General features: G+C 31.1%; 2 protein-coding genes and 1 long non-coding RNA gene across 3 annotated transcripts; 1 reads left to right on the top strand and 2 right to left on the bottom strand.

The window, feature by feature from the left end:
- Window positions 1-1,749: 1,749 nt before the first annotated feature.
- On the bottom strand, window positions 1,750-2,194 carry LOC111241523. Its single transcript, XM_022780180.1, has 2 exons — window positions 2,057-2,194; window positions 1,750-1,965 (listed from the first exon to the last, which is right to left on the bottom strand). The coding sequence occupies exons 1-2, from the start codon at window positions 2,165-2,167 to the stop codon at window positions 1,750-1,752; spliced, it is 327 nt and encodes a 108-aa protein (XP_022635901.1). The 5' UTR covers window positions 2,168-2,194.
- Window positions 2,195-4,066: 1,872 nt separating this feature from the next.
- Window positions 4,067-5,971, top strand: LOC111242615. Its single transcript, XR_002669869.1, has 3 exons — window positions 4,067-4,851; window positions 4,946-5,017; window positions 5,402-5,971. It is a non-coding gene; the product is annotated as an uncharacterized LOC111242615 (long non-coding RNA).
- A 472-nt stretch (window positions 5,972-6,443) lies between these two features.
- LOC106774986 (receptor-like protein 12) lies at window positions 6,444-12,615 on the bottom strand. The gene is made up of 3 exons (XM_014662010.2): window positions 9,197-12,615; window positions 8,407-8,488; window positions 6,444-6,794 (listed from the first exon to the last, which is right to left on the bottom strand). Exon 1 carries the CDS (start codon window positions 12,533-12,535, stop codon window positions 9,242-9,244), a length of 3,294 nt encoding a protein of 1,097 aa, XP_014517496.1. The 5' UTR covers window positions 12,536-12,615; the 3' UTR covers window positions 6,444-6,794; window positions 8,407-8,488; window positions 9,197-9,241.
- Between the last annotated feature and the right edge of the window lie 3,034 nt (window positions 12,616-15,649).

The following is a 15,649-nucleotide window of genomic DNA, read 5'->3' as shown; positions in this document are numbered from 1 at the left end:
TTGGTCCCCATTTTACTTTTAAAAATGTTCAATTTGGTCCTTTTCCACAGGGTTTGCAGCCAGCGTTGGAAGCACTTTTACCTAATGCAGAGCATAGATTTTGCATGAGACACTTATATGCAAATTTCAGAAAGAAGTTCACAGGGAACACCTTGAAGACATTGATGTGGAAGGCTGCTACTAGTACCTACCCCCAAGCTTTGGAAAAAGAAATGTTGAATATGAAAGAGGTCAATGTAGATGCTTACAGACACCTTATTTCTATTCCCCCAAGGTATTTCTTCTTCCTTACTGCAACCTCTTACATAATTGTAGGTTCCTAACAATTTCTTATTCTTTGTAATAGGTATTGGTCTAGATCTAGATTTACAGGTCGAGCAGTAACTGATACACTAGTCAATAACATGAGTGAAGCTTTTAATAGTGTTATTGTTGATGCTAGAGGAAAGCCCATTGTAACCATGCTAGAGGAAATTAAAGTTTACATCATGAAAAAATGGGCCACCAACAGAACCAAAATGTGTACTATGGACTTTGATATATGTCCAAAGATTACAAAGAGACTAACAAAAGAATCAAATTTATCCAAGAATTGGATCCCTAGGTAAGCATTTCCTTTCCCAGTATTATTTCATGTCACTTGGTCTGTGATAAAATTTTAATCATGTCTTATTTGATGGTAGTTGGAGTGGAGAAAAATTTTTTGAGGTTAGACATTGTGCTGTGATTACAAACAAATTTGCAGTCAGCCTGGACAGCCAAGACTGTTCCTGCAGGAAATGGCTCATTAGTGGCATCCCTTGCTGCCATGCTATTCCAGCAATGAGATTCTTAAATTTAGATCCAAGAGAATATGTACCCGTTTGGTTCAGAAGGTCAACTTATGATGAAACATATGCTTCAATCATATTTCGAGTGAATGGTCAACATTTATGGGAAAGAACAGCATGCCCAGATGTCCTCCCACCTTTTAAAAGAAAACTACCTGGCAGACCAAAGAAAAAGCAAAGGTTGGAGAGTTGGGAGCTGAGGAGGGATGAAACCCAGATGACCAAAGGTGGCCACCGCAAAAAAATCAGCATTTGTCGTGTTGTTGGGCATAATAGAAATCAATGTCCTTTACGTCCTCAAGATCAACCAGACCTACCACAATCATCTAAAGCACCACCCTAACCAACACAGGAATCCACTGAGCAACCAAGTGAGCCAATCAGAAGGGACTAGTTACCAATTAGGAGACCATCTATGCAATTGTGATTTTATAAATTTCGTGCACTTGGCACTGTATCTGTTTTGAAATACATTCCTAATTTGAACCTCGTGTCCTTAGTGATCATGTTTTGAAATACTTTATAATGTTTTGATATATTTGTCATTGGATATGTAATGATGTTCTATTTTGTAACTTCATGGTGTACCCATGAACTCACTTTTGATTGTGAAAATATATTCAGGTTCCCATGTTTTCATATTGAATTTGACCACTTCCATTTTGGCACACAACACTGTCAACATCATAAGGACCTATGCGAACATTTTTAACAACAAATGAGGACCACATGCGCACATATTTAACTGAAATGAGGACTAATTTGAACACCAAATGTTATTCATTTATTCTTTCAATACAAAACACAATCGTTTAATGCGACCACCTAACAAAACAAAAGTACATTCCGACCACCTAAAAACACAGAACACATCAACCTAAAAACACAGTTTGAACACATCAACCACACTTTCAACACATCAACCTAAAAATACACCACTTAGAACACATACCACTACACTAAGAACACATACCACTGCTACTAAGAATTGGTTCCTTCTCGTCAAAGCACTCACTGTCTTCTCCATATCACAAATCTTCCTCCTTTGACTACCAATGATAACATCCCTTTCATCAACCTTTTCTTCATTGCACCACTTGAAATAGTTACAAGACATCACACTACTAGTTCCACTCTGTTATTCATCAAAAGCATTGTCAATAACAAACACAAAGAAAATAGGCAAGAAAATAAGCTATAATTACAGATGCTTTTATTCACATCACCTTGTAGTTTCCACAACCCCAAAAGTATCTTCTAGCATTCTTTGAAGTTTTAGCCATTTTTACTACAGCCAACTCACCACAATTGCAAATGGGGATTATCCCTACCCCCATTGAACCCCCACCAAGTGACAAATTAGAACTTCGGTTGCCGGAGCTATTGCAAAAAGAAGAAGAACCCTAAACCTAATTTCACTCTCTGCTCATAAATTGGGGTACAATAAATAATTTGCATTTCTTTCAAAATCAATAAATTCATCTCAGTGTGCCTTTACAGACTCCACATGGGCTGACAAATGTCACATCAACACTGTTTGGCACTGTTGGAGGGTCTTTCGTTAACAATTTAAACGGCGTCTGTGAAAAAGACCAAATTGAACAAAATTTTCATACTTTAGGACTAAATTGAACAAAAAAAATAAATGGGGACCAATTCAAATTTTGCCAACCAAAATAGGGACCAAAAGTACTATTAAGCCATATAAAAATAACAGAATGAATTGATTCAATAAGCAGAAGGAGACCAGAAACGGCCAAACCCTCGTCAGAATGACGGAATGAATTGATCTGAGAGAGACGGTGTTCATAGTTGGAGAGATAGAGGAAATCGTCGCGCTTGAAATAGACCTTGACGAGTACCAAACCCTCGTCGTGTTTGCACTGAATAGACTTGAAGAAACGCTCAACCAAGTAGGAGAAGATGAACAATGCCAAATAGGAGAAGACGAACACGAAGCAAGCAGAAGAAGATTGTGGTGCGGGGAAGGATTTGGGAGAAATTTGACGGAAGGCACGGGGAGGGAGGCTAGGGTTTAGATATTTTTAGATTAGATGGATGACTGAAGGCGCGGAGAAGGAAATATGGGTTGGGTGGAAAGTTTAAAAAAATAATTAAAAAACTACCTGCGGTTTAATCGGGGTTTCTACACCGCCGACAAATAACTCCTTTTAAAATTATTTATTTTTGTAGTGGATAACATAAAAATCTGAAATTATTTTCTACATACACTTGACAATTCCTTAATTTACATGACAGTATGCCATAAGCCCATCAAGCTTCAATATAATAAACAGTTATCCAGCTTTTTTGACATTTTGGCAACAGCCGCAGACAGAGATGGCAAGGTATTAATTAATTTAATGTTTTGTTAATTTGTTTTCTCTTCATATTCTAATTTTTCTTAGAAACATTGGTGCCAAATAGCTATCAGTTGCTCAGTATTTTACACTGCTAGAATCTTTAATAATTTTCTGAATAAACTAGAAAACAGATAATAAAATGCATGTAATGTGTTATTCAGTTTGAAATCACATCTTTTCTTTGGACCTCCTTCTAGATTGAAAGTTAGATATGTTTCTAAAGAGTTATCACTTAAATATAGTTTTTTTATTATCTATTTGATTCATTTCGAATGTTCTGAAGCACTGTTATAAAGAGATAGAGTACTGATAAAAAGATGGATTATAACTGCAGGAAAGTTGAACCGGGGACTCTCAATCATTGACAGCTACAGACTATTGAAAGGACATGCATTAAATGATGACGAGATTTTCCTTGCTAGTGCTCTTGGTTGGTGTATTGAATGGGTATGACAGTTGAAAGCTTTTTCTTTTCTTGTTTAAATGATTAAACTGTGATCATGGCAATGGGGGTCTTAAGAAGTATGTTGTTGAGTTTTGCAGCTTCAGACGTATTGTCTTGTCCTTGATGACATTATGGATAATTCTCACACACGTAGGGGTCGGCCATACTGGTTTAGAGTGCCCGAGGTTTGTAGAAAAATAAACATGAGCCATTTGTTATCTTTATGCTGCTTAAGAACCATTTCAGGGGAAAGCCATATTACGTAGATCTTTTTGATTTGTTTAATGAGGTAGTACAAATGTCAAAGTTTAAATTATGTGGGAGTATTCTAGTCAATATACTAAAATGTAACGTACTTTCTTCCTTTTTTTCTCATCAACTTTTGATTTTCCAATAATATGTAACAGGAAGGGTCAAATTATGTGTATCGTTGTCTAAAAGAGAATTGAGAAATGCTCATTACAAGATGGGAAACATTTGTATTCTTACTTTTACTCTTAATTTTTTCTTCTGCATGGTGCTTATTTTGCATTCAGGTAACACATTTTTTTGAAGTCGTTGCATTTTTGGTTCATATATGTATGTAGCATATGGTAATATGGTTTCAAAAGTATCCTAGTGTTTTATGTGATAACCTGCAGAAAGTTCCAATGGAGTTTTTGAAGAAATTGAATGAAGACTTGTCGAGTAATGCAGTTATCAGTAGCTCTTCTTCTGGTGACAAGTTGCAATTAAGTGTTCTAAAGAAAGGAAGCCAAGTGTATATGCAAAATGGTTGGCCAAAGTTTGTGACAGATAACTCAATTGTGCTTCATGTACTGCTTTTTACATATCATGGAGAGAATTGTTTCCATGTTCAAATTTTTTATAAGAATGGAGTGGAGAGGTTATGCCTTAAAGAAACAACACAAGAAAAAAAAAGGTAACTAACGTATGTTAATTATCTGACAAATTTGATTTGTCCAAATATTTTGAAAGAAACAATATGAAACAACATTGCAGATTTGATGTTTGTGTTCCCCTTTCCTCCAACATATCTCATTTTCTTAAACTTTTGTTTGAGGTTTGGGAACAGATATGCCTTGCGGAAATAAAGGAATCAGTTTTACTGGTAGTGAGACAATGAAAACAGGACAAAAACAAATTGCCACCCCAAGTTTGGCAAAGAAGAACAAAGAAAGAAAATTTTCTCCTGGAAAGTCTCATCAAGAAGGTAAACATGATGTTTAAATTCTCATATAAATGTGGTTACAAGCTCAAAAAGTGATACTTTGTCAACATTAATGTTCTTGTTTTTTATATTTCAGTGATAAGTCTCAACTTGAAAGGTACAAATCCTTGGCAATCATGAATCACCCCTGTGCTCTATAGATTTAAATGTGAGTTACATAGCCCTTCCCATTGTATTTTGGCTTAAATTGATAAAAAAAATGCTCATATTTATGCTTGTGTTAACCAATTGGACATGATTTTACATCAGTGGCAGTGCTTCAAACTTTAGCATTATATTTTAATACTTTTTTAATTGTTTTCTTAGATTCCTCATTAATATAACTACACAGCAATCAGGCAGGATAGCACTTCGATTCTAGATTTTTTTTTAGTCTAGTATTTTCTCCTTGTTCAGTACAAATAATATGTTTTGCTTATTATATAATTGTAAAAATATATACTTAACTATGCTTTAACTAGAGGAGACTAGTGAATTGTGAATGAGGTAGCACCTTTCTTGCTTATTTTCCTTCATGTACTTTTGGATACAGGCTGCAGAGCTACTCGGGAACCAACATCTTCAACCTTATGTTCTTAAGGTCCATCTCAAAATCAATAGCCCAAGGCAAAGTACTTTGCTAGGTCATTGGCAAGAAGCTAACTACATGAAGAAAGCTAGACTTTTGAAGTCAGAAGATGATTGTCTTTCTGTCTCTGGGTATAAGTGGCATTCTATTAGCAATGATAGGACTTTCTATTGGAGACAACCACGATTTGAAGTCACAGCATAAGTTAGCTGTTTCGAGAACTTCTAGTAATGCCAGGTCTCTACGCTAACTACATCAAAAACTTCTACCACCCCTAAGAAATCAATGTTATCCCAATGGGATTGCTGGGGCCACCAACGTCTTAGTTCCTGTTAAATCAGACATTGCGAACCAACAGTTACACACACTTCATGGTGTTCCTTCGCCTTTTCTCTTTATGGGATTGCATTTCTAGGTGCATTTTATCTCTTTTGAACTGTTTAAACTTACTTTTACTCCAATTAAAGTAGTCCTTTATCTATTATCTTTCATTTGAACCGATTAAAATGAGTTTTCGTTGTGTTTTGGTGCAGTTTTTCTTGTGTCTTTGGGTAGCGTAGTTTACATTCTTCCTTTGCTACTTTTTTTGTAAGAAAAGCTTGCATCTTTTGGATCTTTTATGGCATTTCAACCCAAAGCCGAACTTGAGTCTTTATCTAATATTCATGTCACCGTATTTTTTTTTTCTTTGGCGCTTGGAATGGAACTAGGCAATGATTTTACAATGGCAGTGACATTACATCTAACTTCTTATCATATCACAATATATAAATATTTTTGATGTTATTTTACTTTCAAAATTGAAAATCTTTCGTTCAATTATGATTATCAGATTCCAAATATTATTAATGAGAACATGCTATATGTTTTGTCTTACTAATGTGCGTTACTTGCTCATACATGTACTTATTATACACATAGTTTATCATGTTCCATGATAATGAACCAAGGAAACTTTTTAATCATGGTCATCCAAGAATTTAACAAAAAATAATAAATTCCTTAATTGATAACATTTGATTCTTGCATTAAGAATTTAACACTTATAACAAAGAACATCATGTTTGATGTTAAGCTGCAGCATTTGTATGAATTAGCTTAATTCAGAAAAGGAAGATATTTTCCAAGCATTCGAAATCTAAAGTCAAGATCATAGATTCCTCTACTTTGAAGCAATAAACATAAACTAAATCAAGATTTGGAAATAGCATATACCTAAACATATATATTCCAAACAAGTAACCATCATTTGATTGCTTGTGCTCATTGTTTCTATGATCCGCTCAGTGTCTAGAGCCACTTTTTGGGATGCTCTCTGTCCTCAATTTCCTAAGTTCCTACACTTAGCAAACCTTTCCTGAAATGATCAAATTTTATTCAGCGGGTTGTTAAGTTTGAAATAATGTTCAAGTTTTTCTAGCACATTTACATTTGTTTGGGTTATTTTTAGTGTTTAATTCATAGTTTTACTGATAATTCAGTCTTAGAATTCTGTTTTTTTTTTCAAAATAGTGTTAAATAACTATTTTTGGATCATCTTTAGATTAAAATAATTATTTTTTCAGTTTTATTCTTTAAGTGATTTTTTTTAATTTAATTTTTTTTATTTGCCTTTTCTTTAAACTTATCCATTTTTTAAATTAAAATTTTCTACAAAATAAATAAAAACTATTTACAATAAAATTATAAAACTTATTTATATTAAATTTTATAATCATAATAATAATTTTATTAATTTTTAATTAAACTTGCCATATCTATATAATTCTAGTTTTAAAGCTTTAGTCGAATATTAAATAAAATTTTGGGAAAATGAATAACAAAGAAAGACATAAAAATGTTTGTTGATTAGATTATCCATTCTATAAGACAATATTGACATACTATAAGACTTTTAGTTAAAAATAGTAAATCAATTTTAGCGTTTGTGTTTGTTTATCCATTCATATTAGATAACGACTATATACTTGTATATGTATCTTACCTGTCTTTTTATTGCTTTATTATTAATGAATTAATTTACAAAATAATAAAAAGATTTTTGTAAAAAAAATCTAATGTTATTAAATATTTAATATCAAAAAGACATATTCTTTGTCAATATCAAATATTTAGAAAAAACAAATTATTTTTCAAATTAAAATATTAAAAGATATTTTCTGAGAACTAAAATGTTTATTAAATTTGTAAATGTTAATGAAATAAATTTGATAAAATTATTTTTTTTAAAAAAAATTTACAAAAAGAAAATGAACATTCAAATCTAAAAATATTTTAATTGTCTTTTTACTTCAATTCTTTAAATTTTAATGAGTTTACTTTTATAAACTAATGAAAATTATAATACACAGTTTGAATTAAGTCACACATAGAATAAAAGTTAAACTAATAATAATTAAAATTTAACAAAAATATTTCATATTTGAAAGTTCAATATTTTTAGATACTGATAAATAAGATTCATGACATTAACATCAAATTATTATATTAGTAAATAATTTTTTAGTACAATTATACAGTAATAGAATAACATTTATGATAATATGTTAAAAAAGTAATCATATAAAAAATGTAAAAGATATATTTTACAAGAAGAAAATAAACAACAAATAAAAAATAATCAAATCTTTGTCTTAGAAACAATTTAATACATAATGAAAAAAGAAGTGTAATTAAGAGTATAATAAGATAAAAAAATATTTTAGAAATTTATGAAAATTTTTAAGATGTCAAATTAGTTGAACTGTTAAGAAAGATAGATAATGAAAAATTATTTTAGCAAAATAAAAAGTTATTCAAATGAAACAACTAAAAATAAAAAAAATAAAAAAGATAAATATTTTATATTACCTAATAAATTAAGGGTTTATGCTATTAGATACATAAATTTAAAACATCTTAACAAATCAAATGAAAAGAAGGTACCAACGCTTTGATGTGGAAAAGGGACTCATTGATAGGTTGTTTACCTTTCTTCATGGTGCGAAACTGGGTGTATAACTGACCAGCACGAGCTTTGGTTCGAGCAGTAAGCATGTATCTTCTCCCAAACTTGAAATGAGTTGAAATCATCAGATTCTAACATAATTAAGCATGAAACACATTTCATACTTAAAAAGAATTGACCTATTAAGTTAAAAAGATTATATTCATCCATTTATAAAGTTTGAAACCAAAATATATTAAAGTTTTGGATAAAAGTATATTTCAATTTCAAATCAAATTTTAAGAACTAAAACCATATTCAATTTTATTCTTCTTAATAACCATTCTTACAAATCCTATTTTGCGTAGTGTTCATTGATATAAATGTTTCCTGCTATCGTCAGGGTCAATGATTTAGTCTAGCAGTGTTTGAAATATACATTTATTTACGAATTGAGGATCAATTGGTCAATATCTATCTAGTAAACATCAACATTTCAAGAAGATACGAAAATAACGAATTACAAGAAGCATTTTTTTCTTAAAAGAAAAGAGAAAATAATATATAAACTTTTTCCAACTCCTTAAAATTTTACAAAATCCTCCTGATTTTTCTTTCATTAATTTACGTTAGTAATTTGGTTTTTTACTTATAAATCAAGCAACTGAATTAAACATGTTGCTTGATTTCATCTGCATAACTTTCTTAAGTGAATTATAAAACAAGATTAGACTGGTTAACAGAAAAGCATCCACTCTTTTTGTCCTCCCACATTACATTATAATTATGACAATAACAATGAGATAGAGTTACGCATATTCACTAAAACATACCTGCTACCCAAGCTTTGAGCCATTGGCATAAATTTTGCATATTCATCATAGCTGTATCTCAGTTGTCAATCTGTTCAAGAATCTTAGGTAAGCAATTCTCCAAGGTTTCCATATCAGAATGGGCCCTATTAAGCCCCAAAATCCTACGAAGAATCCTAGGCCCATGCTCATGTATAATGCTTCATAGAAAACAGAATCATTTCCATCCCCTCCTCCTGCTTCTTCTGGCTTTGCTGTTGTATGATCTCCAGGACAACTTTTGTTGAGTTGTTCACCACAAAGATGGATATTTCCTTCAAAACTAGAGGCTTCAAACGTCTGCAAATGTCTTCCCAATGGAATTCTTCCAGAAAGAGCGTTATAAGACAAGTTCAGTTTTCCTAAGAAATCAAGTTGAGAAAGAGAAGAAGGAATTCTCCCATGCAAATGATTTCTTGACAAGTCAAGAGATTCAAGTGAACTTAAATTTCCAATCCCAAAAGGAATTTCTCCACTCAAATTGTTTGATGATAAATTTAAAGAAACCAGCCCAACCAAACACGCAACCTCTTTTGGTATTTCACCACTTAAATCATTACATGAGAGATCAATACTCTTAAGTTTCATTTCGGGATCTCTGAACACCTGTTCCACACCTTTCCACATCCACGTTACGTCAAACCTGTAGTTAGAAGGCGCGGAGAGACCGTAGATTTCCATATAAGTAATATTATACCCATATATAAGGTCCTGAGTTTCAGTTCTGTTGATGCTCTTTTCAGACATGGCTGTAAAATTCTTTATGCATGTTGGAATTGCTTTTGATAATTTATTCCTGGAGAGATCTAACAATTGAATATACCTTAAATAGCAAAGTTGAATAGGAAAATTTGATGAGAAGTGATTCCCTTTCATGTTCAAGATTCTCAATTGTTGCATACTTTCTCCAATCCATGATGGTATTCGACAAGACAAATTATTTTCACTCACATCCAGCATAATTAAATTAGTGCAATTCTTCAAACTGGAATGCAGGCCACCTGTTAAATTATTCTTTCGTAAAACCAATGCTTTTAATTTAACAAGTTTACCCATGGAGATGGGAATATTGCCAGACAACTTATTCTCGCTCAAATCAAGAAATAGTAATTGGTGTAAAGGTTGCCAACAATCAGGAATTTGTCCCGTTATGTGATTGTTCGATAAATCTAAAGTTGCCAAATTCGAAGCAATGATTTGGTTACATAAGAAAGAATACAAATCAGAAATTGTATTTTTAGAGAGGAACAGCCCTGAAGCTTGCAGCAAAAATGGTGGGAGTGCGCCCTCAAATTGATTTGAATACAGAATTATAGATGGTCTATGAGGAAGCTTTAATGGTATATCAGGAATTGCACCACTGAGATTATTGTGAGACATGTTTAACCATTCCAAATTTTGCAATTTGTTCCAAAACCATGCTGGTACAGAATCACTGAGCTCATTATCAGATATATCTATCCACATTAAGGAATTTTGTGTTTGGAGCCAACCAGGAAAACTCGGACCTAGCTTGCAAGATGTTAAACTCAATGTTTTTACTTGAAAAGGAGGAACCCAACTAGAGAGAAATTTCACAGACAATGAGTTATGTGACAAGTCTAAGTCATATAATTTGGAAAAACTAGAAAGATGAGATTCAGTGACATCACCCTCTAAAGAATTTTGCCCCAAGTATAAATCCTCTAACTCGGATAACAATCTAATGCTTTCAGGTATCTTGCCAGTAATTTGGTTATAAGATAAATCCAAATTCTGAAATATGTGTCTGTTGCACCATGAAGAATTTTGAAAGAAATGAGAAATTTCCCCATTAAACTTGTTATTTGAAAGGTATAAGCTCTGTAATTTGCACATGTTTCCAAAGAAAGACGGAATCCTACCTTGTAGTCTGTTCCAGGAGGCTTGAAAATATTCAAGAGAGTTCATTACTTCTCCAAATTCATCTGGAATGGGACCTTCTAACAAGTTGTCATTGAGGTCAAGGGTCAGAAGATTCGTGGTGCAATTCAGAAGCCAGTAAAACACATTAGATGATTTTAATAGATTTGAGGACAGATCAAGTATGACAAGAGAAGATGAAGAATTAATTGTGGAAGCAGAGGAAATAGGAAAACTTTGATCTGTAAGACTGCAGTTATACAGAAGAAGCTTTCGTAGATTGGAGCCAAAATTAAAATTTCCTTGAAATACTGATGATGTTAGATTATTCCACGANAGATCAAGTATATTAAGAGATGGAAAATTTGGTGAAAGAAAAGATGACAATTNAATGTCATTTTTGCTAAGATAAAGCTCTTGTAGATGAAGGCTAAAATTGAATAACAGTTGAAAAGTTGAGGAAGTTAGCACATTAGAAGACAAATCAAGGACAGTAAGAGAAGTTGAAAAGTTGGAATGAGAGCGAAACAAAGTTTTGATATTAGTATCTGAAAGAGAACAATCAACAAGCCTCAACTCTACTAAGTTTGGAATTAGCTCACTGATGGCTTGTAGCCACTGGCGCGAGGAGCTGAGATTATGCAATGAGCTCAACTTAAGACTTGTTAAAGAATGGAGATTAGACAACCACTGTGAATCTTCAGCTTCTATATAAAAATCACCACCTAGCCCAAGAGTTTGTAAGTGAGGAAGATTCCCATTCCGAAAAGGGATAGCTCCAGAAAGAGTGTTCCCTGCAAGATTAAGACATTGTAGCCGCTTGAGATTCCTAAGTTGAAATGGGATTTCTCCTGTTAGATAATTCNNTCCAAGATCAAGATATTGTAACTGNCTAAGATTCCCAATCTNAAAAGGAACTGGTCCAANAAGTATATTTGTTCCAAGGTCTAGATACTTTAGTAGTGAAAGATTTCCAAGTTGGAAAGGAATCCTCCCACTGAATGCAGAAAATGAGAGATTGAGATATTGTAAGTTGGTGAAAGAGCCAATGGATTGGGGGATGTGAGTCAACATAAAATAATTATTGCTGAGGTCTAGATGTTGAATGTATTGCAAGGGAACCAATGAAGTGAGATTGATTGCACCTGTTAAATAATGTGTATCCAGACAACTAAGATCAAGTAGAATGACATGACCAGTTTGATGGTTGCATTGAATGCCTTCCCAATTGCAGCAATCTGTATTATTTTGATGATCAGTCCATGTAGACAGTCTGCCATAGTCAACTGTGAGGCTTTGTTTGAAGTTGAGGAGTGCTTGTCTCTCATTCTTTCTGCAGTTGCTTTCACCACTTTTACGTGATTCCTTGAATCCAACTGAAAACACAAAGGAATACAATAAAAGCAGATGAAATAGTGCGACAAAGTAAGGAGTCATCATAATTTTGCTGAAAATCTTAACTAAGAGAAGAGTGATGAAATAAGAGAATTTTGATTCAAGTTTTCTCTTTCAGTTCTGAAGTTTAGGAAGCTGGATCCCATTATATAGTGACATTTGAAAACGAGTAATAATAGTATATATGTCTATCTTTTTTTACACTATTTCGTCTAAAACTATTAAATAAAAAAAGTAAATATAAATAATAAGAAAACTAAAAGTTATTGATCTCGCTACGAATCCATTTCAAGAGTTAGAAAATTAAGCTCAACATATTTAAAGGTTATTTTATAATTTCTAAAATATAGTTCTATAATTTTTTTATCACTAATAACTTTATATAGACTATTATTGTATTCTTTCTAAGAAAGGCGCAAAAAGTAAGTAAAATTACAGAGACAGAAGTCAATTTTTTTTTTAAATTACAAGTAAAATATGTATATCCACACACTTTACATACACCATTATTGATGTTTTGTCTTCCCTTCACAAAATATGCTTTTTTGATGTATCCACCGCCTTTAATTACTTCCAATAAAAAGACAATCATGTAATGTGTGTAGACTTTTTTTTTTTTTGATTTAAAAGGCAAGAAAAGAGGAGCAGAAAAAAAAAAGCATTAAAAGTCTATTAGTTATTCATATAAGGAAAATATTGATGGACACAGTGATTTTGTCTATCGTTCTCTGCTTATCACATCACATAACTTATAAAACTATATTTTAATTCTCTCTCAAGTGTATACTAAGTGTTAGTCGACATTTTTACTGTCAAATCACTACTCTTTCTATAAATATAATCACGGTATTAAATTTTAAAATTCAATTTAGCCAATAAAATCGAATTGACCGTAAATATGCTTTACTATAATTAATATTTTTTTCTCAGAATATATAGTTCTTTTTATAGCTTTTTAAATCTGTGACTAGATACATGGTCTAATATAATTGACACCACGCTTCGAAATTTCAATAAATATATATATATATATATATATATATATATATATATATATATATATATATATATATATATATATATATATATATCATGTGAAGTAAGTCTAGTTTTTATCATCTTCAATAGTTTTTCTAACTTGCAAAATAAGTTAGAAAAAAAGAGAAAACAGCAAACATCATGTCAACATTGATAATTACTTATGATATGCTGTTTATTATCTTATATATTTGTTGTTTCCTATTAAGCATAATATGAATCGATGAATGAATTGATATATATAATGGCTTTTGTTTGTGTAAAAGAATTATTGATACCATACTTTGTTATGAGAAGTTTTCATGTCTCTAGTTAGACCATTATAGAAAAGCTTACACGTTATTTTTTTAAAAAAAATTTGAATTCCTAAAGTTGGAATTTTCTTTCGATAAGGTGAATGAAAATGTTGAAGATGAAGATGGATTAAAGCATAATATGTTTAAAAATTAGAAACCTAAATTGCAAAGTAATGAATGAACTAGAAAAATAAATGTAGAAAACACAAAATGTAAGAAAATAAAATATTAAGAATAAAATAATAATTCATAAAAATAATGAATTAAAGTGATAACCTAAATTGTCACAATCACCTACAGTTGTCATTAAATTAGTATAATTGATGTATTGGATTGATTGAATCGATCAATTGTTCAAATTAGGATTTAGTAACAGGACAATCAATTTTAGATTATTTTATTCTTTGAAATTCTGATTAATCTGTTTTATTTTTCTTGATTTTTCTTTTAATATATCAATTTGTTTTTCAACTTTCTTTCAATATTTTCAGTGTCTAAATTCTTAATTTTAATTTAATCTAAAGATTCAATACAATTGAATACGTGTCTTTTGGGAATTGATCAAGGTTATGCCTTATATGGTAAAATATATAGAACCTTAGTTTTTTTTTTTTTTTTAATTCTGGGACTTTGCTTATAATCTTTATATATGAAATTGATAAAGAATGGGAGATCAAATACTAATATATTCATAATAAATCTTTGGTTGAGGATTAGGCATTAGTTTCTAACTTATAAAATGGATTTGATTAGGACTATGATTAATACCTTAAAGTAATTGGACTATTTTCATTTTCTTTTTTGTTTTGTAACATGCTTAATTTTCTAACGCATAAAATGTATTAGAATAGGACAATCAATAGGGTAAAGTTTTTGGACCATTTTCACTTTTTAAAACGAAGGAATACAACAATTTTGGAGCAATTTCATTTTGTTAAGTGTCTTCATCTACTTATTTTATGTGATTCGTTAAATGCATTGAATAAAATAATGAATAGCTTAAAGTGTCTATGGACCAGTTTCCTTCTATTTTTTTCCGATGTCTAACATCTGTCATTTTCTAACCCATAAAATCAATTCAAATAGGACAATCGACTGGTCTTTGGACCATTTCCATTTTTGTTGAGTGTCTGTCATGCATGACTTTTCTAACCCACAAAATATTCTAAAAGGAGAATCGCTATTGTTTTCAATTTAAGTTTTAACTGTACAATCCATAAATCTTTCAAATTATACCATTCAAAACTAAAAATATTATATTTTTATGTTTTATACAGTTCAATCCTGTAAAATAAGTATTCTTAGATGTACATTTCAAACTATAAATTTTATAATATATTTTAGAGTGCATAATCTCAACATATAAATTTTTTATTTTTAGATTATAAATAATTGAATTTTAAAAACTATGTATAGCTAGATCCATCGGCAAGTCCTAGCACATTCACGGATTGCCAGACTTGTTGGATCAACCGGTTTCAGTTACAAATGAGAATCTCTTTTGTTGAATGCACTGCTATTTTGACAAACACGATTGCCCCTTTGATTACCAGTCTGTTGATCGTGAGGCTATAGCTAAAACATCACAAACTTATCAAGGATTAACTTGTGTTTATGAATTTTATTAATTTCTGATATCAAAATCATTCGATTTTAATTCAAATTCATCTGTGCATCAATGTCAGAAAAAAAAAACTGCAAATGACAGTTTAAACTAATTGTTTAAATGAATAACCTGTAATTGAGGAATGTAATCAAATGAGAAATTTTAAATTTTATATTATATATATATATATATATATATATATATATATATATATATATA

Source organism: Vigna radiata, chromosome 1 (genome assembly GCF_000741045.1).
Source record: "Vigna radiata var. radiata cultivar VC1973A chromosome 1, Vradiata_ver6, whole genome shotgun sequence".
Lineage (NCBI taxonomy): Eukaryota > Viridiplantae > Streptophyta > Magnoliopsida > Fabales > Fabaceae > Vigna > Vigna radiata.
The sequence above is the reverse complement of the archived record's forward strand: the minus strand, read 5'-3'. Positions and strand labels throughout refer to the sequence as shown.